Source organism: Dendrobium catenatum, unplaced genomic scaffold, assembly GCF_001605985.2.
Source record: "Dendrobium catenatum unplaced genomic scaffold, ASM160598v2 fragScaff_scaffold_993, whole genome shotgun sequence".
Taxonomy (NCBI): domain Eukaryota; kingdom Viridiplantae; phylum Streptophyta; class Magnoliopsida; order Asparagales; family Orchidaceae; genus Dendrobium; species Dendrobium catenatum.
The window spans coordinates 1,458,832-1,485,820 of record NW_021319455.1 but is presented as its reverse complement, the minus strand read 5'-3'; the positions used below and the strand labels follow the sequence as shown (position 1 = coordinate 1,485,820).

Sequence of the window (26,989 nt, the reverse complement as noted above, 5' to 3'; positions counted from 1 at the left end):
GCTGATGTATCGAATAGGGGAAATCTCGTGAACTTTTGGGTTATAGATATTATTATCCATCGAGGTTGGTAGGTGAAAGCCGCTATCCTCCATGGCTAATCATATCTATAACTCCATCTGCTCTTCCATCGGCCTGCTTGTGTCGATTGTAAAGGTCTACGACCACTTTGTCCTACGGGATAGTGTGATGGTACTCTTTGCATTCGAACCACACGAGCGGAATCCTTTCGGAGACCCACAAGGCTCTCGCCCATCTGTGGCCCAGGTTCTAGTGGAGATCGATGTTACCCATAAATACATGTATAAACTATGGCTTGGTCCTATGAAATTAGGGTACTTTCAACAAGTTGTTATGGAGGATTTTTCTCCTTTCTGTGCCAAATATAAACGCTTGGGCATTCAAATGAGTCTTTTCACCCTCTTTTTTATAATGACCCTGGTGCTGCTCCTTTTAAATTTAGTCTTCCTAAACATGTTTTAGGGATTAATGAGGAGAATGGCCTTCAATTGGGTTGTGGGGTTCTTCCTATTATGGATAATATTATTTCTATCCATCCTGTCTCTGATGTGGCTGGTCTGTCAGTTGTTGAATTGCCTCTTATGAATCATTATGACATCCATGAGGGTGATGTGGATGCTTCTCTTACTTCCCTTCCTCTGCTTGTAATGGTGTTGAAGTTGACTGTGTTGATGGCGATTGCTTAATTTCTAATCCTATTACTGGTGTTGTGATGAGTCCTTGAGTGATTGTCTCTGGTTTGGTTGGTACAGGTGATACTTTGGTGACCAATTTTCCTTGCCCCATCGACTCCCCGGCAGCTCCTATTAGTGCTATTGTGGCTTATTCTATTGGTACTCCGATCTCTAATGTTGATGGTAAAATGGCGGTTTGTGGTGTCTTTGAGGGTGGAACTAATGCTCCTGATGTTCTTGTCCATCTATCCATGAATGCTAATAATTATTGCATTAATCTTATATGATGATATGTTAGCTCATCTTGCTAGGGATAATGTTGTGAGGCAATATGATTGGTTATATGATAACAAGTCTTCTGCAGGAGGGGAGGAAATTATTGAGAGTGATTTGGATGCTTGAGACAACTTTGATTTAAGTCTTCTTCAAGTTACGGATGTTGACTTGTTCAAAAATAGTGTTAAGCATAGAAAATGAAAATCCAAAAAGAAATGAATTTCTTTTTTGGAAATTTTGTGGTTGTGGTGGTTTGGTTTACTTTGCCATTGGTTGTTTTTGCTGCGAGGGAATTAGAACAGGACTATGATGAAGCTATTTTCTTGCACGCACCTCGGATGGCCAGGGTTTGGTTGGCAACCTTGGTGGCTTTTTCCCTTTGGCAACTACGTGTCGGTCTGAGCCCTTTAGTTTTGGGTTGATTACTCTTTTGATCAGTTTACTGTTGGCATGTTGATTTTTATTTTTCTTTGATTGTAATCCTCTATATGTTGCTTTTTTATGGTCTTATGGTGTATTTTCATCTTTTAATAAAAAAAAAAAGATCTAACACTCATACTGATTTACTACTTTATGGGCTTTTATATTGTTTACAGATTATACTACAATTGCTAGTGGGTTGTATTATTTTTGCATTTATTCAATGATCATATGGATGCAAAAAAGAGATCTAACACTCATACTAATTTACTACTTTATGGGCTTTTATATTATTTACAGATTATACTACTACTGCTAATGGGTTGTATTATTTTTGCATTTATTCAATGATCATATGGATGCAACTGTTATGATTTGACTGTTGACACGGATATTGCTCATTTGTCGTGCTTTGAATTCAGTTATATGTTTTGGTGACCTGTTGGGCTTTTTAAGCTTATTATATGTGGTTAAATAATTCCAGGTCAGCGAAGGGGAGCATGAGTGTGAGGCTGATCAGAATTCTTTATGTTATTGTTATGATGATTTTTTATTTCTTTATTTTAGTGCCCAAACCCAAATGATTTGGCATGAAAGCCAGCAATTGAAAAGAAATTATGTAGGAATTTAATGAATGAAATTTATTTAGAAGATTTTAATAAGCTTAGGCCAGCTTACACTTCAATCAAAGCTTAAATTAAACAACAATAAATCTGTGAAAGATTCTCATATAAGATAATACCTATTATGGTGTAATATTTTTTTTAATAGTGTAGTTGCCTGGTTTCAATTGACTATATGAGATGAGACAAATAGGGAGTTGACAAGAAGCTAAGGATTTATTATAAATTATATCAATGGCTTGCTTGCTAGAATCTATGATCTTATTTATTTATTTATTTAATCGTTGATTTTCACATTATATTAGAGAAAGGAAATTTAGGGAAGGTAATCTAACTCTTGTTATTTCAATTTTGAATAGCTTTTATTATTATTATTATTATTATTATTATTATTATTATTGTTATTATTATTATTATATTCATATCAAAATAGTTGTGCGAATTTCATGAGCTTCTGTGGGTAGATAGACAAGGAGTTGATATGTGTGAGATATTTGTCATGAGAGGGAGGTCGGCGAGAATGGCGCCCTAAGAATAACTTATTTCTATTATTATCAAGTTTAGTTATTTTGTTTAGAATAGATTTGTAACTTCAAGAGCTCAATAATAAATTTGATGATATAAATACTAAATTGCTTCTATGTATGATATGTCTGAAGTTATGTGATTCCTTTTAAATTTTTGTTAAGGAAAAATTTATTCGTCGTATCAAATTCTATATTTTATATTTATAGAACATGAAATTTATTACATTAGACAGTTAATTTGGGAATTTAAAAAGTGACTTCAAATTTAGCACCTGTTTGGGACGGTTATAGCATTTTATAAAAATGGTTATAAAGTTGTTGCATAGAAAGTAATTTTTTAAAAGTTGCTGTAGAAAGTAGTTTCCTAATATATATATTTTTTTGAAAGTACCAAACAAGAAGTGACCAAATGAAAATTATAATTTTGATCTTAAAAATAAAGCAATAAAATGAAGTCTAAGTAATATGTTTTTTTTTTTTTTTAAAGTTAAATTGATTTCATATATCTCATAAGAAATAACAATCATGACTTCTTTCATAAGGAGTCTGCAACACAAGAAAAATCTATAAACCTCTCAGTTTTACGAGAGATTATTAGTTGTGGAGTGCGGACGGAGAGAATCGTCCGCACAAGCACTATACCCAGCTAGGTACCGGCACTGGGTACCGCTAGGTACTCAGTGCTTGTGCGAACGGTGCACACTCCGCACCTAATAATTTTTCCAGTTTTACACAATCACACTCTATCTAACCAAATTTATTATATTTTAGAATTTCTTCATGTAATTTTCAATTTATCTTCTCGGTATTCAGTGACCAAAATAGTCATAAATATCATTATTACATGTGTGGTATTTTGAAGAGTCACAAATGTCATATTTTGAGATGAGAGACAATTGGTTTCAAATGAAATATAAAATTTATGTATCTAACCCCAACATAAACTTATCCTTTTTTTATATATAATTTTCCTATGATATAAAATATATATATATTAAGTTCAAAATTTCTAATTTAATGTTATGATAAGGATATTATTTATGTGGTATAAAAATTATGATGATTTAGTGTTTAATATTTAAATTTTATTCAAAGATTCATTATACACATATAAAGTTTGTAAGAGATCATACCAAAATTTTTTATGTGAAAAATGTAATAATAAGATCATGTTACAACATTCCATTATATAATTGTGATATTGTATATATAAGAATTTGCTCTTCTCCACAATTGAAGAATACATGGTCGTACAATTGAGAAAAACTGTCTAATTCTCGTTTTAGCAACGGGCGTGTCTACATATGTATAGTTGAAATTCAATAGCTAATTTGGATGTTAGTGGTCAAGCAATAATGATTGAATGATAAAAGCCAGGTGATGGCTGCAGTGACTGCTGATAATAATCGTCGGTGGTGATCGCTTGAAAATTCACTAAGCTTTCAACCCTTCTTTCAAGTAGAAAATGATACCATATTTATAGTTTTTTTTTAGATGGGATACTTTATTAAATTTGGTCATAATATAAAATACTCCATCGAATGATCCATATTGATCTTTTTATCATATATTATTTATCTAGTATTTGAGTTCTTTAAGAATGTTGCAACTTAATGATCTTGGGCTTGTTGGATTTGTCTCGTCAAGCTAGCCACTCAAATTGACTATAAGTATGCTAAATTTGAAAATCAATTGGACCTTCAATTAGTTTTTCAAAGTTTTGAATTATATTTTAAGTACTTGATTTGAGCTCATATTGAATTGGATCAGATTACTTGTAGTGATGATAGGTTCATCTCATCGAGATATTTAATTAAATCGACTATAAGTTTGCCAAAATTAGAGTTCAAGTGGCTATAAATTTAATTTCATAAGTTTTTAATTTAAATATTACCTCAAAATTCTCATGGATAATTGTTATGAGACGTACCAGCCTATATCAATATATTCTTTGTGATTATTTATCTAAATATGTATTATTAGCTACTTACATGATACTTAAACTCTAAATATAGCTAGATAATTTAAGGAGTTTTGTGTCATAGCTTTGTATGAGGATCCGTCACACAAATAAGTCAATGAAAAAAAAAAAAAAAAACATGGTGACATCATAGTTGTTACATGAACAATTCAGGAAAAAAATATGGGACATTGCCTAGTGGAAATGATTCTACTATATGAGCGTTGATTACAATCTTAAATTTTAAGAGGGAACGATTACAAGAGTATAGGGAGTTGATAGAAAATATCATGAAGTCGGTATGGGATGAAACCTATTTGAATGGATGTAGCTAGGTGACAATGTTCTAATCATGTTGGTCATACAATGACAACTCAATAACAGTAATTGAGTGGTGGCAACCTGATGGTAGTGGTCTGATGACTTCGAGCAATAACGATCTAACAGTGGCAGTCGGGCGGCGACAATCTGATGTTTGTTTTCCAGCGATAGAAGTGATCCGATTGATATCATATGGTGGGGTGATCCAATAATGATCTAATAATGGTGTTTGGTTTGTGACAATCAAATAGTAACAATTGGGTGTCAGTGACTCGATAATGGCTTTTGGCTGGTGGTTTTCAACTATTGGTGGCTTGTTGATGGAAATGACGAAAATATGACGATTGTGATGGGGTGACAAAGGTCTGATGACAATGATTGGGCAGTGGGTCAATGACAACGGTCAGATAGTGGTCAGACAATGGAGATCAAGTTGTGAAGGTCTGACGGTGTCGTTTGGGTGGTGTTTTGATGGCGATGATGGGGCGGTTGTGTAATGGCGATGATGGGGTAATTTTCTAACAACGACGGTCGAGTGATGGTCCAATTTAACATTAAACATGTTAAATTTGAAGATAATTTCTTCGTCTAACACTACCAAAAAATCATGCTTTCACAGTAGAAAATTGGACTTTTCCTGGCCGTTTTACCCGCGACTAATTGCGGCGGATTTATAACGGCCACATGTACGTCATGAATACAATGCGCTACAACGACATTTAGCAACGGTTTCAGGACCGGCGGGGTAGAAGTGACGAATGCTGACTTTAGCATCGGTTATAGCTGCTAGAACATTGCAGAACTGCCGCACTGATTAGAAAAAAAAACCGAACTCAAGGAATGTGGCGGTTAAAACCGCCACATTTCTGCAATGTTGTGGCGGTTAAAACCGCCACAAACGAGCAGAATTAAAAAAAAAAAAAAAGACGAATTAGACTTCATTATGAGATACAAATTCATTCAATAAGCTTTACAATAGCCCACATATTATGGTCATGAGTAATTAAACTTAACATCTCAAGAAAAACAGCATAAGAACTAACAAAACATGACAAAGAAAATTAACAACAATCAAACATAATAATTTTCAAAAAGATTAACATAATGAAATCATGTAGGATCTCATACAAAGAATGTCACTTCTTCACTTATAAATAACTTTGGCATTGAGCATAAATTATCAAAAAAATAGAAAGAATCAAAATCTTATCTTCCAAGTCACCTTTTAGCTTAAGTTCATGCTACATCACTACCAAAAAGAAGCTAAATTGGCTGCCTTACTTTTCCAAGGGTTTGAAAAGGAAATTAAATAAAATTCAGGTTGATGTTAAAGGTAAATTCCATGCTTACGCATCTAATCAAACATACAAAAAAGTAAAATTATCTGCATTCCATTTACTTTACCCATTTGCAAAACAGTTGGGAGAACTATCTGATTAAAAACATCATTCATGATCTTATTAATAATCTAGTAAAGTAATACTTCTAAAAGTTTAACAATCTTTTTCTCTCACTACAGGAAAAACGTAAAAAACCGGCGGTTTTTTCCGGCGGTTAATATGGTTTAACCGGCGGTTTTATTATTTACCGGCGGCTTTGCGGCGGCATTAAAACCGCCGGTAAAAATCGCGTAGGAAACACTTACCGGCGGTCTTTTACCTGCGGTTTATTTCGGCGGCGATTTTCTCCAAAAGTTCCTTGTATAAGATGATCTTACCTTCACATTGAAAATAGAATTTGAGAGACCAATAATATGCATAGAGATCAGATGATAGCAAAATCATACATGATAAATTACAAATAGATAAGTGCTAGCTTCACAAGTTTAAACATTACAATAACCACTACAATTCAAAATCAAAACAACATAGGTTCAAAAGTACATAAAATATCCACTACAGTCCATACAACTAGAAGCATCATAACAAATATAAGTTTCCAGAAGATTGTCAAGCATCGGATGCATTGTCATTGCTACCCTGAAAATAATATGAAGTTAATGAGATATTAATAATCATGAAATTTATAATTTATATTAAACTACTTTTTTTTTCTTATCATTTCAGATCCTCCATGTGGTGGTTGATTCATTTGAAATTGTTGCACAAATTGTCTCATCTCATCACAAAATGCGTTGGACTCCTCTCGTAGACTTGCTATTTGACCTAATTTACTACCACTACCACAACCTGCTTCATTTCTACTTTAAGAAAAGTATCGGGTAGGAGTGACACCAAATCATTGTGTACGAACTCGACCCGAATGTTACTATGCTAAAGACTGTCTCATTTGTCTCCTAAAACTTGTTAGCATTTTTCTTTTTTTATTTTATTAATCTGGCGCCATAGCTATAGCTTTACCCATATTTCCTTTTTTTTTTTCCCTATAGCTCTTTTCTCTGCATCTCTTAAACTTTTTTTATTTTATTATAAATAAGTGGGCTCGAACCTTTTAACCTATGAAGATGAAAAGATAATAAAGTAGCTTTCCTCTTTTATATTCTTCCCTATTTTCTATTTGTTTGACATAAATTATGCATCTTGGAGCATGGCAATGAAGATTGTGCTATCAACTTATTAAGAATAAGTCGGGTTTTCTATGACAAATCTATTACAAATTAAGTCATAAGGTACAGATTCAAATCTTGCACATGCCTTTTCCACAAGTTAATTAGTTAATCTCAAATAAAATTAGAATTCAGTAAGAACATATTGCTCAAAGTCAAAATATTCTTGTAAGAGCTAAGCAATAGAGAATGTGTTTATGGAGGTATCAAGAAGATCAGCTCATTCACACAGAAAACTAAAGATTTAACTAATATTTTGATTACAAAGCCCAAGAGAAATGTGTCACGTGAAAATGAGGCGGAACCACCAAAAAATAGGGCAAGCATATGAATGAATCCACAAAGCTAAACAAGAATAGGAAAGAAATACAAATCGGCGATGGAGAGGAAGAAGTAGCTCGCGATCGATCGGCTGGATGAGCGAGTAGACGAGGGCAAACAGCGTGTTCTCCTAGTAGGGCTTTGACCGAACTTTTTGCTCCTCCGATCGAAGGCGAACGTTGAAGAAGATGAAGAAATTAGGGCATGCACCGCACGAAGCACTCCGAGCCGACAGGCATCGAACCCGCGGTCGAAAGTCTAAATGAATAATTAGGGCAGGTTGATCCTTCGGGTGGTTAATATACGATGATGGATAATTTGGCATCGGTTAAAACCAGTGCCATTTGCACCGGTTATAACCGCAACCATACGTAGTGGTTTAAACTGCTGCAAAAAGAGATATTTTGCAGCGGTTTTAAAACCGCCCAAATATCTGCCGTGAAAAAATCATCTTTTTGGTTGTGTAATTAATATTTAAAGTTTTTAATTATACTTTGAAATTTAAATCTGGACTTATTTGGACTCATATCGCTTCATTTTTGGGTCATTGGATTGGTCTCCTTGAGCTTATCAGTTTGTTTATAAATTAGTTAAAACTACTTTAGATGATCCTGAATTTAATTATATAAAATTTTTATTTAAATATGCATAGCATTGCGATTATCCTGCTGTCTGAGTACAGCCAAAAGAAGCTCCCTTTCTTCTTCTACAAAATTCATTTTTTATTCCTCTCAATAATCCAAGCCTTTGTGTCATCTTCTGGCCTTCTTGTTGGTTTTTACAGTACTTAACAATTTGATATTGAAATTTTTTTTTGGAAAATTTAATATTAAAATGTTTTTTTTTTACATAGATATATGTCATTTGGACTATATTTTGGAAGAACATTATCATCCTAATTTTGTTTTCTTACAATTTTTTTGATCTCTTTAAATATTTGATTAGTTTTATAAATTAATTTGTTTTATTAAGTTTGATTAAAATTATTATAATGCTAAGATAAATAAAAATGGTATGTATATTAAATATAGATAAAAAAATATTCATATTATATTTCAGTACATGAACTAAATAAATAATTAAGTGTTAATTAACTAATAAATGAATAATTAATCAATATATTATAATTGTTAATTGCAATTTATGAGTCTTAAGAATAAGTCAATGCATACTTAATCATACCAATTAAATTATTAATTAATATACATAAATATTTGTTATGCCAATTAAAGTATTAATTATAGTATGACTAATTGTAATTATTTGTTGTCTTAATAACTATCATTAAAAAAACTCTCTCTATTCATTCCTATTTAATAAATCCAATTTTCTATATTTTACTATTCATAGTTAATTCCAAATAATTTATTCCTTCAATCATTAACTTACACATAAGTGATAAAAATATTTATTATTTTTTTCATTAATGCATCAATAAGAGTTCATTATTTGATAATTAATATTTATTAAGTATTTTAACCAATCCTTTATTAATACTTAATCAATATAATTTAACAATCTACTCACTAACTAATTTTATTTATTATTATTTATTAGTTTCCAAATAATAAATTACACTAATTCTAGCTATTTCATTCATTGCTAAATTGAATTTTCTCTTTACAACAATAATATTGAAAACTATTATTTAATTATTAGTAATAAGAATAAATATTATTAGTTAAGTTAATTTAATACTTAATTAGAAACTAAAATTTAAAATATATAAGTTTAAAAAAGCTATTTCAAGTCTAATTATATTATCCAATATATATTTAGTTACCCTAATTAATTGGTCTATTTAATGTTACAAGTTAACACTTAATTAGTTAAGTATGCAATAATTATTAATTATTTAAAAATAGTAAGACTAACAATTTCATAATAATAATTCAAAACTAATTAGTAATAATACTTAAAAATAACTATTAAGAATAGCTTAATTTCATAATAATAATTAGTCAATTTCATAATTAGTTTCTTAATTTATTTGTTTAGTTTAATATCTAGTTTTTGTAAGGTAGTATTTAGGAACAAATTAGATCATTTTTGTCATAAAATAAATATTAAATTTAGATTTTTTTTTTTTAAAGGTGAATGAAGGTTTCATAGCTTAATTTTTCCTAAAGATTATTGATTATTTACCCATCAAACATTTAAAAAATTATTATGAAAATTTCAATTTGCATAATCAGATTAATTAAACTATTAATTATCATAGCCTCAGTGATTTTTTTAGGACCAAAAAAAAAAAGAAAAATATCATTATCTCACTAGAAGAAAAATATCATTATCTCTTCAAACAAAAAAAAAAAAAAAAAAACCCTAATGGAACATAGAGAAATGTTATTGTGATCAATTAGGAGGGCCAAAATAACAAAACAAAAAATGAATGGTCTAAATTATATTTTTGTCCTTTTTCATATAAAATATGTGACTGCAGCTGAAGAAGTGTAAAAAATTAATTTGCAACATTTTCATATTTACGTTTCATACTGTTTGTCGGTCACCATTTTGCAAATGTCATTTTGCACTTGGCTTTTGTGGTTTTGGACAATAGTTACATTACTTAGAGGTCAAACGAAGGGAAGAATATATATTATGTGGAAGAAATTTTTATTTTTTTTGTGTGAATTAATTATTTTTCTAAGTAGGAAGATGAACAACAAATAACTATGCATGGCGTAGTTGTTTAAGAATCTGTTTTCATTTAAAATAATTTTTTTACTGCTTTCTAAAGTTTTTTTTTTATAAAAAGTTATAATTCAAAAAAAAAAAAAAATTGCTTTAGAAAGGTGCCACAAATGAAGCCTTAAGTATAACAAATAAATATCTAAGGCTTCATTTGAAACGTCTTTCTTATTGCTTCTTAAAATAACTTTTTAGTACAAAAATTAAAATTTTTATATACTAAAAATTTATTTTCCCAAACGAAATTGAAGCCAAATTTTTAGTCAATCGCCATGAAATTCAGGTTCAAGAACCAAAGAATTTTGTCCTTCATAGAACAAAATTATGTGGAGTTTTGGTCTAATAAAGCTTTATGAAAGCACTTATGGCCTGGGCATTCAAAATTGTAATATGCCCCCCGTGATTTTTATTTTTTGTCCCCAGCCGACATTTTTTTTCATGCAATTTGCCTTTGCAAAAATCGGAAAGCTTCTTGGCCTCCCACTATTTTCATCCAATTATGTTGAACTTTTGTAACACTAGCAAACAAGTCTGTGAAAAACGATTATGTGCAAAATAAAATTATTTTGCACCCTTATATATATTTTTTATTTTTTTTTATAAATCTGTTACTTGCCCATCTGAGAACTATGATTGGTCCTGCTCTTTATTAAAGGAAAATATTATATTGTATTAAATCAAATGATAATGTATCAAGGAATTTGTATAGAGTGAGATACACAATTGATCTGAAGAAAAAACTTGTATCTTTGAATACATTCATTGTTATTGGGTGCATATTTTAAAAATATATTGAGGTGCTTAAGGCTTATGGGGGCTCTATGATTGTCATGAAACCTTAAGAGTCAAAAAATTAGTTATTTGTAGCGTCCTAGAGTATTCACGGTGTATAAAGTTTAACGTCTTAGCATTGTATGAAGATCCAGCACATACACAGATAAAAGAGAGATGGTGCTTATATAATTTATAAGATACACCAAGAGTTTTTACATGGAAACCCCTGAAAAGGGGAAAAATACTATGGGACCTAGCTCAGTAATGAATCGACTAGTATTTGCAGTCGATTACAAATGAGATCCTTCATTGGGAGAAGGCCTTGACTTGATGTCATAAATGTACATCATATAGAGCGCATTACATGGTGGGAGTTACAATAATTAACATAGACATGTTTGTTTGGTCGGCAGGACCATAGTCAATAGGGTAGAGATTGAAAAGATTGTAGTAGGCAGGAGATCGAGATAAAAAAAGTCGTTGTCTAGGGAAAGAGGTCAGAAGGATCGTAGTAGGTGACGCGAGTTGGAAGGACCATAGTCGACAGGAAACAGGGGGTCTGAAAGACTATAGTTCGCAGGAGACAAGGGTCCTAAAGACCGTAGTAGTAGGGTGATACTTCGGTAGAATTCTGGGAATCAGGTCGTCGCCCGGCAGAAGTTTAAGCCTTATGTGGTGGTCCGATAGAACTCCGGGCATCAGATGGTAGTCCGGTAGAAGTCTGGGCCTTAGGTGATGGTCTGCATAAGTACGGGCCTCACGTGGTGGTCTGATAGAAGTTCGGGCGTCAGATGGTAGTTCGATAGAAGTTTGGGCATCAGATGATGGTCCGGCAGAAGTTCGGGCCTCAACTGGTAGTCCGATAAACATTCAGACCTCAGGTGGTGGTCGAGCAAAAGTACGAGCCTCATGTGGTGGTATGACAGAAGTTCGGGCCTCAGGTGGTGGTCCGACAAAACTTCAAACCTTAAGTGATGGTCCGATAGAAGTCTGGGCCTCAAGTTGTGGTCCGAAAGTAGTCCGAGCCTCAACTGATGGTCCGATAGAACTCTGGGTCTCACGTGATGGTCTGGTAGAACTTCGGGCCTCAAGTGAAGGTCCAGTAAAAGATCAGGCGTCAGGTGATGGTCCGGCAGAACTCCGGGCATTAGGTGGTGGTCTAGCAAGATTTCGAGCATCAAATGGTGATATGGTGGAGCTCAGGGACTTAAGTGGTGGTCTGATCAGGGCCATAAATGTTGGTTCAGCTGAATTTCAGTTGGTGGTCGAGGAGGAGCGAGGAGGTAAGAGCGATCTCCGATCTCTCTTTTGCTTGGATCCCTCTTTTAAGAGGGAGGAGATGTCTATTTATAGATTTTTTAGAGTGACATGGCTCGTAAATAGGAGGAGGATCAAGGGCAAATGGGGAGTAGTTTGGATGGACGGAAGATAATATATCCCTTGATTATATACTATTCGCTAGACATTTGAAGGTCTTAATAATATCAGATTTGATTATAAGCACGTCATGTTTGGAAACCTTTTGGTAATCCAAATTATGGTTTGACCCTTTTGGCAATGTCGCTGGGTTGGTATTTTTTGAGATGTTTAGTTCGACCATAAGTTTGTTGACATCAGAGTTCGGATGGTCCCAATTTTAATTTTGAAAGTTTCCAAATTGATTTTGCCTCGATATTCGTGTCAGATCAAGATAATTTTTCGAGGATATATCAATATTAATGATTGCAAATTAGGGGTTATTTTAATTTTTTCTTCACCTTTAATAGAGAACTATATTTTTTAGAAGCAAATGAAAGTTAGCTTCCATATAATACGAAAAGCATAGAATACATTTGAGTATGCAATGCTAAAAAAACTTTTAGGAGATTAACTGGATAAGGTTGTGTTATACATTATTTGTAGACACTTATTTGTACCATTATAATATTTAAGGGAGGATTCAATCACTTTAACATTATGAAATTTTAGTGGTAGGTTTATATTCAAGTTTATTGGTATTGCTTAATATTATAATAAAAATGGTTCTTTGCATCTTATGGAAGCAAAGAAGAGCTAGGTTTTAGGCTATATGAAAAATTTTAGAATTTGTATAGGCAAGGCTTCATTAATAAATTATTTGACTCTATACATCATGCTTATCTCCACTTGGAGAGTATATATTGGATTGAAGGATACATTCTCTATCTCTAATAAATCATTAATAAATCTTCGAAGACTTTAAATGATCATCTATCATATACAGGGGATGATTACATTTCATTTTTAAGCCTTAGGATTTGTATGTTAGTAGCCCTCACACTTTGGGGCTATTAATATATGAATTCTTTATAATTAAATAAACAACTCTAACCCCTTAAAATTTAAATTATAAAATCCAAATTCATACAAGATAAACTTTAATTAAATAACCCATTTTGGCCTTAATAAACAAACATCCTCAGCACAAGCAACTTAAAAATTAAACTCATATAGGACATTTCAAAGTCACACAATCTCTTTCACATACATACTTATATAGTTTGTTATAGCAACCAACTCTAGCCTAGGTTTAGTCGGTGGTGTTGTTTTACTTGTCGGGTGCTTTGCTTGAAGAGCATCCTTTATTTGTTTATTTATTTAATGCAATCTGGATGTCATGTATTTTAAATTTCTATTTGTACACTTAGGTTATTTAAGTACTACAATAGAAGTATTAGGTGCTTATACAACTGCTCTGAACATTTTATTTTAAAAGCTAATGCTTTTATACATGCCTTTATATTCTTATAAGAGTCAAAAGTAGAATGTACCAAGAACTGTTGTACATATGTACAAGTGTTTGTAAATCATAGATTGAATTATATCAAGTTGTACAACATCCTGAGTTATAAAAGAACCAAATACACCTACTTATACATATAAGGGGCTCCAAAAGATGATGACATCTCCTTTGGAGGATAATCTCTTTTGGAATATAATAGAAAACCTGGAGCTCAAAGATTTTAAGCAGGTGTATTTGATTCTGTACTTATGGTAGGCTTAGAAAATCAGGTTTGTTATGATGGAGTCTGGTCAACTTACTTTCCTACAGAGTTTGAGTCGATTATCCACATTCAAATCAATAAATGAATTAATTTTTTTTTTACTAATGTAGCTCTCTTATTCACATCATTTCATATATTACATGCATATGAGTGGTAGTTTGCATTAGGAGGTAGTAGGTTTTCTTGGATTCTCCTCAATGTGCATGTCCAAAACTTTGTATGAACATGTATTCTAGTTATAGGACGACATCGTTTTGGGTACTATATACACCAACCCCTTTACATATTTATACATACATACATACATGTTTATTTTTCTTATATGATTGTAGAGCTTAGGTGTATGCCTCTAGTTGGTAAGATAGTGAGGTCCCCATTATGCACGGGGGATGCTACAGTTTTCCTATAGGTTGGCAGTTACAAAATTTAGCTAGATAATCTAAATAAAATAAAATTTAGAGTTTTAGCGAATCGTCTAGTTGGCATCCCTTAAACGTAAAGTCAAATTACTCGTTTTGATTCATTTATTTAGAGTATGGTCTATTTCTACGATCTTTTAGGATAGAGCTAACCTTATAATGCATTACATGTAGGATGATTGCGTATGTATTAGGTTGTTAACTGGTAGTTCCAAGAAGGCATAAGTCTAGAGGTATTTGCACACCTCAACTCTATTATAAAAATAATATTATGTATTTAAATATATTTTCTATAAAAACTTTAAAATAATGTTTCTAAGGAACGATTGATATTTTCAAATATATAAGGCAACTTTCTTATAAGTTAAAATCAAAATGAGTTTAATTTTCACTTTAATCAAAAGTTTTCTCTTTGGAGATGTAAGTAACTATAGGAGCTTGCCTCTGTAGGAACCCAATATCCCAGTATAAAATAAACCATATCTTAGTTCGCTAAGAGTGGAAAAAAATCTCTTATTGTCGACTGAAGGTCATCCTTCGTTAATTTCGTATTTAAAATGATAGATGAATGTGAATTTTATCCTTTGGGATAATTTTTACATTCTCTACACCGAGTTTGAATACCAAAATAAATCATTTCTTTTCTCAAATTGATAGTGCAATATTAGTTTATTCCTCGTGATAATTAATAATAATCATGCAAATTTATTTAAAAAATATTAAATATCATATGTGATGCCCCAGATTTCAATTTGAAAGAATTAGATTATGGGGCATCACAATTAGTATCAGAGCAATTGCTTGAAGAATTGATTATTATCTGAGCTACAGGAATTGATTGTGTGCTGGGTAGAATGTGTAGCATAAGGTGCATTATTTTGTATACGCAATTGATTGCATAATTGAATGACATGTGATATAATGAAATGCATAACCATATAATTTTTTATGAGTTTTAATGTGATTTTGATTTAATTTGAGTTTTGATTGTACGAATTTGATTTATATTAATTTTTTGCCTGAATCCTTTAGGGAAATGTTGGAGACAATATTTTATTAAGATTGGTAGATTGTAATAACCCATATTTTGATTGAGTTAAATAATTTTTTTTTGGAGTTAAAATAATTCCAAATCATAAACTGTCTTCGTCATAACATTGATATTATAGTATTTTACTTGCTTTATTTTTTTCATAAATTTTGGGCGCCGATGAAAATTCTTAAGAAATTAATACCTATCGATATAAGTGAGAATTTTACGACCATCAAGTGTCTGTTTTGTAAACTAATTTTATCGATATTTTTTAAATAAAATAATTTATTTTATGGATATTTTTTTATAATTTTTTAAGCTTTAAAATAATTTAGTTGAATTTATACTAAAAATTTTAATTAAATTAATAATATAATATGAAATTATTATTATATTCTAAAATATCCTAAGTCTCTAAAGAATTTAAAAAGCCTTTTCCTCTAGCATTCGGCTGAAATAGAAAACATTAAAAAAAAAAAGAATTTGAGAGAAACAGAGTAGAGATAGAAAGAAAAACTTAAGATTTGGAGATTCCTGAGTGATTTTTGACAATCGAGCATGTTAGGAGAATTGCTTGTCTCACTGTAAAGAATTTTTATCCTATTTTTTATTTCAAAGATTTTATATTTTTGATATTTTTTTGAACAAATTTGTGTTTTCATTATCGAAAAACATGAATAATTTTATATTGGTAAAATTTTCATCACGTAACTTTTTGTATAATATAGAGATTGAGATTATGAATATTTTGAGTATTTATTTGAGATTTATGGGGTGATTTTTAAAATACAATAATTTTTGTCTACTCAAAATTTTTTTTATATTTAAAAATAGTGATTTAGTTCAACTAAAGCTTCATAATATTAATTTATGTAATACCTTGTAATTTAGTTAAATTTTGGAAATATGAATTTTTGCTCAATAGAATTTTGTTGTCTGTCGTTAGGACATTTTAACATTTTTTTAATTAAGCTAAATTGTATATTATTTACTGCAATATATTAGAAATGTATGTCAATATGTGATTGAGATTATTGTTATAATACTGTGATAATAATGTATGTAAAACAAGACAAGTAATTACTAGTTGACATGTTGGTTGAAGACTATATAATTGACTTGTGCATGATGATGGGCCAACAAGCTTTCCTTTAAATATTATGATTTAGTGTTATCATCTACTGATTCACGTGATATTAATTGGGAGTTATAAGGAGATGATTACTGTATCGATATTTTGATTTGATGCTTTATATAATTTCTATACTGATTGGTTACGGATAAGATGATTGTTCTATATATTTAACGTTCGTACTAGTTTATTACTTTGCTAGCTTTAGTACTGTAGTATTTTATTATTTATAGATTCTACTACTATTGCATGTGAATTTTATTGTTTATGTACTTATTAAATTATCATATGAATATAATTGTTATGATTCGACTGTTGATATGCATATTACTTATTTGTCGTGTTTTGAATTTAGTTGTAGGTTTTGGTGACATGTTGGATTTTTTAAGCTGATTATATGTGATAAAATGATTTCAAGTCATGGTAGAGAATCAGAAGTGCCAGGTTGGTCAGGAATCCTCTATGTTCAAGTTCTTTTTATTTTAACTATTTTTTTGTACTCATTACATAATAGATATGTGATGATTGTATAGATCTTGAGTATTGTATATATATTTTTTGTAATTAACATAGACGTGAACATTGATATTTTAAATTATATAATATATTTTATTATTTATTATTGATAGATGATATTATATAGTTCTGTTTATTATTTATTAAAAGATAAATGAATAATTATATAAAATTATATTATGGGGTATTGGGGTATCATATATTAAATTAGTGTTACATCATTATTTAATTTGTCCACCCACTTGCCACAGCACTGCTTCCTTTGCGCTCGCATCCACGCCTGCATGGTGGCGAACCTTCTTTCCGTCGTGCCTACACTACCCACTATGCACTCGCGTGTCGTGTTCACACCTAATGGCCAATCTCGTTGCCATATTCGAAGTTCTTGAGTCGGGTCTGGTCACCAGGTAACTCGGTGCGTCAGGTCTGTGCCTGAATTTTTGACCTGTTTATAAAATTGGGTCGGGATCAGATCAACCCGTTTGGACCTGGGTCAATTCTAGGCTTGATCCAAACCCGACCCGAAAACTCATTTTGACACCCCCTAGATTAAGTCCTTTGATGATTTTCTACCTAAGATGGTGGCAAGTTGCTTTAGAAGTATACTCCTTATATGATGAGCGTATTCTGACTTGGGGGCCGGTCCTATGTGATCTCATTGTGCTTCCATCCCACAAAGTAACTTTAATGAGTTAGGGTTCAAGACCTCTAAGCCAATCTTCATTGTCAAGATTCATAAGATCTGAGTTATCTTCTTAAAATTTGTCCGTTACCTATTAAAAACTTGAGACAGCATGTGCAATTAAATAAATGATACTTAGGATAATGAGAGCTTTCACATTTTCGCACAAATAGTAGCCTTGCTTAAGGGTGTCAATTATTGACTCAACTCAAATCCGACTCAAAAAATTTGGGTTCAGATCGACTCATTTAACAAGCTAGTCGGGTTCGGGTTGCAATTTATGACCCTTTTTGAAAATCGGGGTAGGGTCCGGGTAAACTCGATAATTTGAATTTGAGCAAGATTGACCTGATTTCTGACTCCCCACCCATGTTCCCACACCTGCACAGGTTTTGGCGCTCCATTGCACTGCCTACGCATCTGCACCGCACCTGCACCCGCATTAGCAGTCTCACTCGCGTAGTCCGCAACTCGCACTCTTACCCTAGTCTGTACACTAGCGCTCGCACCCCGCACTCAAGCTCGAACTCGGCACTCGCATTCGTATCATGCACTCGCGCCTCGCCCTTGTTCGGGAGCGTTGTGCACCACGCACTCGAGCTCGCCCCCTGGCCTGCATCCTTGCTCATCTACTGCCCTGCTCACAACCCGATTAGTGGGTTGGATCGAGTCAACCCGGTAATTTGACGGATCGGATCCGGATTTGAATTCCTAACCCATTTGCCTAATCAGATCAGATTTGGGATCATATTAGTTGAAGGCAGATTAATTTTGTATTATATCAGACCGACCCGAAAATTTACTTTTGACACCCCTAAGTCCTTAATATGTTAGTAGAAATCATCCTAACGTCTTATTGACCGTCGTATTGTTAAGATTCGTGCATAGACATAATGGATTATTAGACCTTCGCCACAGGGATAGCTACACATGAAACAAAAATATACTATCCATTTGGTCTACACGTGACGCGCCGCAGAAAGATCTAAACTCATTTACGTGTTTACCCTTGGCTTCAGGTTTAATATGCATAGTATTCTCGTTATTCTTCGCAAAATCTCGGGCATTTTGTTTTCCCTGCCGTATATAACACTATCTTCCTCATCTCCGGCCACTTCGCAGCTCCTAACCTTAACTCTCTCTCTTCGGAAATCGGACCTCGTACGGTTTTCTGAACTCAGATTTGAGCGTCGATGAGGTTCTCCTTTCTGTTTTCGTAAAACGCTTGCGATTGATTACGGCTTTTCCAAGGGATTTGGTGGTTTAGTTGAGGTGATGACTTCGGCGACGAGGCTTCCGACATGGAAGGAGAGGGAGAACAACAAGCGGAGGGAGCGCCGGCGACGAGCGATCGCAGCCAAGATCTACGCCGGCCTAAGGGTGAACGGAAACTATAAGCTCCCGAAGCATTGCGATAACAACGAGGTGCTCAAAGCCCTCTGCAACGAGGCCGGATGGACCGTCGAGGCCGATGGGACCACTTATCGCAAGGTACATAGTTTATTCTTTCGGTAAATTATGGTTTCTGTTCGATTTATTGAATTGGAAAATGTGTGTGGTGGAACTCAGTTCCGATTGTCGGACGGGCTGTTGCTCGTCGGAGATTTCAGTTTGGTAATCTCCGGCGGCCTATTTTAGCTTATCTGCTAACGTGCGCCGACTCGTTCGGGTTTCTCGCCATCTTCCTTCTGTTTTAACGTCTTTTTTGTCTGCAACTGAAATTGTCGATTTTATTAGTCTTCGATGGGTTCAATGGTAAACTTTTCCAAATCAAGCCAAAAACTATTAATATAATTTTAATAAAATAAATTCAATTAAATTTGTAAAAACTCGGTCCAAACTCCAAATCATCGAAATTCAACCAAAAATAATTAAAAAAAAAATCATTTATGATTTCTAAACTTAAAAAAAAAAAATCAATTCAAATATTTTAGAAAATAATTATGTTAGGATTAACTGATGCAAAATAAATCAAGATGGATTTTAATTGAATTTGTGCGGAGATTAAAACAATCAGTTTGTCATAGCTTTTTTTCTGTATCTTAAAACAGCTTTATTTTAGTAAAAAATTAGAATTTTTGTACTAATAAGTTACTTAACAAAACCTCAATATATAGTAAATTTAAATTGGGGGATTTATATAAATATCATCTGATATCATGTTATTTAAATTTTTACATATCTAATATCAAAAGTTTAATATTTCATGACAATTTGAATATCAAATGTCAATCTTATATTTCACTACAATCACCCTAAAAATTTTTAATATTTCATTCATTACATTCTTTTTTGATCTTTGAGTGACAGACATAAATATTAAAGTTATAGGGGTTAGATGTGTAAATAGTATGACAATATATATATATAAATCCCCCTTCAAAATATCATAATTTTTCTTTAAATACTTTTTGTAAAATGTAAAAAACTTTTTTAAAAATAAAATGGCTAAAGTGGCGATAAAACTAAACATTTAAGCAGTAAAAAATGGCCCAAACCAAAACTGTGTTATATTTTACCAAAAAAGATTTTAAAAACTTGATTAAATTTTAATGAAATTGCTTTTTAATCGAATATTTAATTCCCTATCTGATGCGCCGGCTGGGTTCTGGGCGACAGATTTTCTTAGCTCACTGATGATTGATGAATTGGTCTGTAGCTGAACACTTGATTTGGGGAGGAATCTATAATCGCTTCCTTTTCAGCGTTTGGAATTACTGTAGATTATTCTCGATGCTGTTCGGAGCAGAGACAGCACGTGAATACCAGATAGGAAAGCATAATTAGGAAGAAGTTTTTTGTTTTTTTTGTTTGGGTGAAGATCAGGAAGAAGTTTTGCTCCTTCGAAAATTGGAAAGTCTCCTATTATTTTCATTCAATTATGTTGAATTTTTCAAACACTCACAAACAAGTCTGTGAAAAACGTTTATGCGCAAATTAATCTTAATTTTTCACAAACAAGTCTGTGAAAAATCACTATCAAAGATTGTCTTTTTCGTCAATGGCATCCTTTCACAGTGAATACAAGTATCTCATCGCTTCAATATGGAGTGGTAAAATAGAAGAAAAAGAGGACTTTAGGTGGTATATTAGTAAATATAGAAGTTTAGGTGTTAAATATATATTTTTAATAGTTTTAGGTGTTATGTATGTAAAAATTCCTTATATTTATTAGTGTATCATTTAATTATTTATAAATCTTAAGATAATCTCAATCATTTAATTCTTATTTATATAGCATTATCTAATAACCTTCAAGCATAAATGAGTTAGTAGCAGAGGAGCACTGCCATAATTAATCTCAAATATAGTGTTTTGTGCATGTTCTTATTTTGAAATTAAAATTAAGATTAATTTGTGATAAAAAAAATATTTAATTCTACTTTCATCCAATAACTATGCATTATAATATCAACATGATAAAGTCAGTCTTATTTGTTTTATAGGATTTTCGTTACACTACAATATATTTGTATTATTTGTAAATAAATTCAGTAATAAATAATAAACAATCATAAAATATTCTATTTTATTGATATCTCTGCTTGCTTAAGATTTTATCTTCTTATGTGATTTAGATTCTTAATTACTATTCAATTAAAAGTGTAAATTTTAATGGAGCTATTTTTCATGAGGAAATTAATTATAGTATAATATTTAGTGATTTAATATAGTGTGTATTAAGATAAAAATTATAAATTCATTTATTTAGCATAATCCATGCTGATGCGCTTTTTCATATGCCGTTAAAGAAAAGGTCATTATGACTTAGTTATCATGGCGAATTATTGCGTCCGGTCACCGGATGTCCATACATCAAATCCGGTGACGCCACGTCACTCCAATGCACTGGGTCCCGGTGTATTTTGGTGACGTGGCGACACCGGATTGGTGCCGGACGAATCCAGACACCGGACGCAATAATTTGCCAGTTATCACTTGAGAATAAATAGTTATTTACATAAAATTTATTGTAGTCATCTATCATATTATTAATATCTATATATTTTAAAAAGGGGTTCTTATTTTCATTAAGAGCAAATTAAATATCATCTTAAATTTAAAATTATTTATTTTTTGCTTGGGGAGGGGGGGGGGTGATAATGTGAGAAAGAATTTCACCACTACTCATTTAGGGCATCTCTAACGGAGAACTCCATTTTTCACGGCAAAATACCGCAAAACTTCAAAATGTCCTGGTGATGCTCCAATCGAACGCCATTTTTGTGCTTCTGCAAAGGTAACGATCCTTCTACCTTTCGCGTGTTTTTCCGGTTGAGAGAGCAAAATAGCGTGAGTGAACAGTGCGACGCCAATATTGGCGTCGCACTGTTCACCCGCAAGTAAATGACGGAAAATTTGACGTTCGGCTGAAGCGACCGAACGACGCCATATGCTCGTTTGACGTTCGTTTCGAGATGCTCTTAGGAGAATATAACCACTTATCTTCACACTTATTTCACCATCACCATAAATTTTGAATAAATAAGATTTAAATTAGCTAAATGATAATTTCAGCGCAATTAATTTTAAATAAAGTTTCATGTAAGAAGGAATCTAATTATATTCATTAAAATTACTTAATCTTTCAATCTAAAATGAAATGAGAAATTTTTAGGATTTTCACATAAATTTATAGCTTTTTGAAAGCATTAAATGGGTATTCTTTTATGTTAATGAAGCAGTCATCATGAAGATGGTGTATTAGTCAAGTTTAAAGCAAAGGGTGATGTACACATATAATTGTATATTTTGACTTTTTGATATAGTAATGCAAATGCATTTTTCATAAAAAAGGTTGATGTGCAATAATTATAAGAAATTGAGTGACATATACATGAATATAAAAAATTGTAGTTGAATCTGTATAATATTATGGTATTTGTAGTCATGAGTTATTCATTCGTTTGGTTTGATGACAAATAATTCATAAGCAACATTTAGTCTTCGTCTGGAACAGCTTTTGTACTGCTTTCTAACACGACTTTTTAGTATAGAAGTTTCTATTTTAAGAAATTTTTTTTACTAGAAAGCTGTTTTAAAAAGTAATAAATAAGTTTGTCCCAAATGAAACCTTAGATATTATTTTTCATAACATACAAATATTTTCAAATCTAACATTTAGTTATCTGATTATTTCACGATCAAACTAACATATAAAAATATTATAATAATTGATGATAATTCCAAAATAATGTTAGATTGTTACAAAGCAATAACATTAAATCAAACGCACTGCCAATACGATTGTTCTCATTACTTGTGCTCTGTGTATTTCCTTCTGATTTTTGCATTCAATCTTTTTGTTTATCCTTGAGGTTTCCAGAAAGCTCTTCTTTTGGTTTTTTATGGTTGACTAGTTTTTGACTAAGCTCATGCTCCGTTCAAGTGGGAATTTTTATTTAGTTTCCAGCTGTGTTGTGTTGATTAGTTTCTATTACTGCCAAGTTGACGTTTTTATTTTATTGTCAGGCTTATGTTTTGTTGTTTTGATATATTTTGTTGTGATTCTCGTTGTTTTTTCTGTCCAGATTCTACTAAGTTTTTTTTTTTTTTCATTGAAGTGGATCCATTGAAATATTTATCTTTTTAGATTCCGGGATCAATAAATAATTGAGAAAATAATTGTTGAATTTCTCCAAAAGTTCCCAGGAAAATATTCTTTTCGAAGCAGACAAAGGCTTCGTTTGAGACAGCTTTTTAACTACTTAAAGCAGCTTTTTATTACAAAAATTAAAAATTTTGTACTGAAAAGCTACTTTAAGAAGCAGAAAGAAAGATGTCCCAAACAAAGCTCAAATGTATCAAAGCAATCATTTTGAATGGTCGGCGAAAAAAACATTTTCCCATTGAGTTCCAATAGGGCAGTGTCACTTGAGTTTGAAGATTAACAAGGCTTTAGAAGAAATAGAAAAAAGTCTCTCATTTCTGTCTCCAGACACTTTTATCTTTAACATTGTTCCTTTAATTGCTTTTTGTTTGAAAGAAGATATCATTTTAATAAACAACTATTACCTAATTATTGGCTAATTAACATATTAATCTTCATTGTTTAAGTAATCCTTCAATTGAATCATTTGACTGATATATTTCACCATGCAGGGATGCAAGCCACCAGAGCTCATGGACATTACAGGAGCAAGTACATGCTCATCATACCAGCCAAGTCCTGCCTCTTCCTCCTTCCCCAGCCCAGCTTCCTCCCCCTATCTCTCCACCCCTCGCATCCCTTCCAATTTGCCCCTCGCCACTGATGCAAATTTCCTCATACCTTGGCTCAAAAACCTCTCCTCCACCTCCTCATCTTCCTCCTCAAAACCTCCTAGCCTCCACAACCTCTTCATCCACCATGGCTCCCTAAGTGCTCCAGTCACTCCTCCCCTTAGCTCCCCCACTGCTCAAACTCCACGCATCAAGACCGATTGGGACGACCCGGCAAACACCCTGCAGCCTTCATGGCCGCCATCCCCCACGTTCAGCCTCGTGTCGCCAAGCCCATTTGGGCTCTATAGGTTAGCCTTTTAAGTTTCGTTTGGGACGGCTTTCTTATTACTTCTTAAAGCAGCTTTTTAGTATAAAAATTAAAAATTGTGTATTAGAATTTGATAGGAAATACTTGAGTTCGCAAGCAAATCTATCTCCAATTGGTGAAAACAGCGAGAATAATGCAAAATCCGGGCGAAATCAGCCCCAAAATGATGGAGAAACAAAGCCAAACAAACACAAAACAAGATATAATTGATCCTCAATTCGACAGGAGGATCGTCTCTCCCAAATATCTAGACAAGAGAATCTAGAGCCCAAACGTCAAGAAACCCTAATTTTCAATCAAACAAAACATAATCCTCCCTATTTCCCTCATGTACTTTAATACCCAAACTTCCCTAATCTAATTTCCCTCCCAAAAGCCAAGCCCCCCCCCACACACTCTATTCCATTTGAATTCAATTAGATGGGGTGGGCCCCATCTGTTTGGCGGAACAAATGTGAGTAGGCGGACTGGTTCTCCCTCCTGTATGTGTGTTGAGCCGGCCAACGGGCCGACTGAGCTGGTTCTATTTGAACCAGCGTAACAGAAAGCTACTTTAAGAAGAAATAATAAAGCCGTCTCAGACGTAGCCTTAATCTATCTCCATTACTTGAAAATTAGATCAGCATGACTGATAAGCCTAGATCAGTTCAGATCCTATACAAAAAAAACTATCTCAAAAGCATGAAAAAATTATCTTTAATGGTGTTCTGATTGGATAGAATTGCTCTTAGATTAAATTGGAATGTTAATTACAGGGAGGGAATTGAGAGCGGCGGATCGTCGAGGATGTGGACGCCGGGGCAAAGTGGCATGTGCTCGCCGGTGAACGCCGGGCCAGATGTGCAGATGATGGATAGCGCCGTCGCCGCGGAGGAGTTTGCATTTGGGAGCTGTGGAAATGGTGGGATTGTGAATCAGATGTTGGTGAAGCCATGGGAAGGGGAGAGGATTCATGAGGAGTGTGGAGCTGATGAGTTGGAGCTCACTCTTGGAAGTTCCAGAACTAGAGGTTAAGGCTTCGTTTGGGACGACTTTTTTATTACTTTCTAAAATGGAGTTTTAGTACAAATTTTTTTAAAATTTGTACTAAAACTCCATTTTAGAAATCAATAAAAAAGTCGTCCCAAACGACGGCTTTTTTACTGCTTATTAAAGCAGCTCTCTAATATAAAAATTAAAATTTTTGTATTAAAAAGTCGCTTTAAGAAACAGTAAGAAAGCCGTCACAAACGAAACCTAAGCTGAAAGTAAATTGCTTCTGCTCTATTTTTCATAGAGAGATACAGAGGGATGGGGAGAGTTCCATTATGAGTATCAAAAACCTTCTATCCTCTTCTTCATGAAACTGTTGTTGTTAATTATCTGTCATTTGAAATGTGCTTCTTTACAACATTTTCCATATTTGGTAATTTGGGTGTAAGTATAATTTATTAGAATTGCAAAAGTTAGTTGTTTTTTTGGGAATTGTAGTGAATTCTTACTTCTTAGGGTTTATGTGGTTTCCTGTGAAATAAAATATTACAATTCAGTGTAATCTAGATAAATATTAAAATTGAGTTTGCAATATATTAGTTTATGCAAATGAATAAATATTGCTGATGTTTAATGTTGTAAAATCTCATTTTCAAAGCCATGATTTAATCATTTTAATTAAAATAAATTGGTTATAGCGAACCATTTTCATTGGTATAAAAAAATTATGCTAGAATATTCTAATATAAATTTTATTATGATTATCATTCAATTTTGAGATCATCGTAGAACTTCATTAATAAGATTTGAGTTCAAGCTGATGGGGACGATGAGGAGTAAAACACCACAATGACGAAGCAAGCAAGAAAGTAAAAGCAGCGGAAAAAATAAAGGATATCAAGATTTAACGTGGAAAAGCCTAAAATATGGAAAAAAACTACGGAGTCACACCACACCAAGAAATTCACTTCAAAAATAGGGAGAAATAAGTACATGTATATTCTCTCTCACTCTCTCATTGTTTCTCTTCTCACATGCACCATTCTCACTCTTTCCCTAACTGAAAATATAAGAGAAAGCTAAGTAAATAAACTCCAAGGGATGCAAAAACCCTTTAAAAAACAAGAAAGAAAATAGTCAAGTCCATCTCGCAGTGCTGTGGCTCCAATTTAAAGTGTTGTAGCACTCAAACCTATGTCTTGAACCATTGTGGCATCATATCTAGGCCGTAGTGGCCCTCTGCTCTATGTTTTTTCAGCGTTGGGACCCTCGATAATGCAGCACCAGGGAGCTCGAGCACGCTGCACTAGGGCAATGTGGGTACGCATCACCATGGGCGCTTGGGTACACATCTCTAAGCATTGCACGGAAAAAAAATTTTTTTGTGCCCAAACCCAAGCAAGGGATAAACCCCCGACTCCGCACCCCCCAATATACACAACAAACTTTGAGGTCCGAGACAACAGAAAAATCCGACTAATTAACACAATTAGATGCCACACATAACA

General features: G+C 32.8%; 2 protein-coding genes across 2 annotated transcripts in view; one reads left to right on the top strand and one right to left on the bottom strand.

Moving 5' to 3' along the window:
- LOC110092048 overlaps positions 1 to 18,606 on the bottom strand; it is a 29,673-nt gene extending 11,067 nt beyond the window's left edge. Inside the window, exon 1 of the mRNA XM_020816392.1 lies at positions 18,461 to 18,606. Coding sequence (XP_020672051.1) covers positions 18,461 to 18,606 — 146 coding nt within the window. The remainder of the gene's footprint in view (positions 1 to 18,460) is intronic.
- A 463-nt stretch (positions 18,607 to 19,069) lies between these two features.
- Positions 19,070 to 25,560, top strand: LOC110092051 (protein BZR1 homolog 2). The gene is made up of 3 exons (XM_020816396.2): positions 19,070 to 19,468; positions 24,080 to 24,489; positions 25,265 to 25,560. Exons 1-3 carry the CDS (start codon positions 19,253 to 19,255, stop codon positions 25,521 to 25,523), a joined length of 885 nt encoding a protein of 294 aa, XP_020672055.2. The 5' UTR covers positions 19,070 to 19,252; the 3' UTR covers positions 25,524 to 25,560.
- The last annotated feature ends 1,429 nt before the right edge of the window (positions 25,561 to 26,989 follow it).

What these genes read in the sequence shown, in the direction of transcription:
- LOC110092051 (XM_020816396.2), top strand. Translation starts at nt 19,253, where the DNA reads ATGACTTCGGCGACGAGGCTTCCGACATGGAAGGAGAGGGAGAACAAC. An exon ending in ATGGGACCACTTATCGCAAG is followed by an intron (nt 19,469 to 24,079) that starts GTACATAGTTTA and finishes TTCACCATGCAG; the next exon opens with GGATGCAAGCCACCAGAGCT. An exon ending in AGCCCATTTGGGCTCTATAG is followed by an intron (nt 24,490 to 25,264) that starts GTTAGCCTTTTA and finishes TGTTAATTACAG; the next exon opens with GGAGGGAATTGAGAGCGGCG.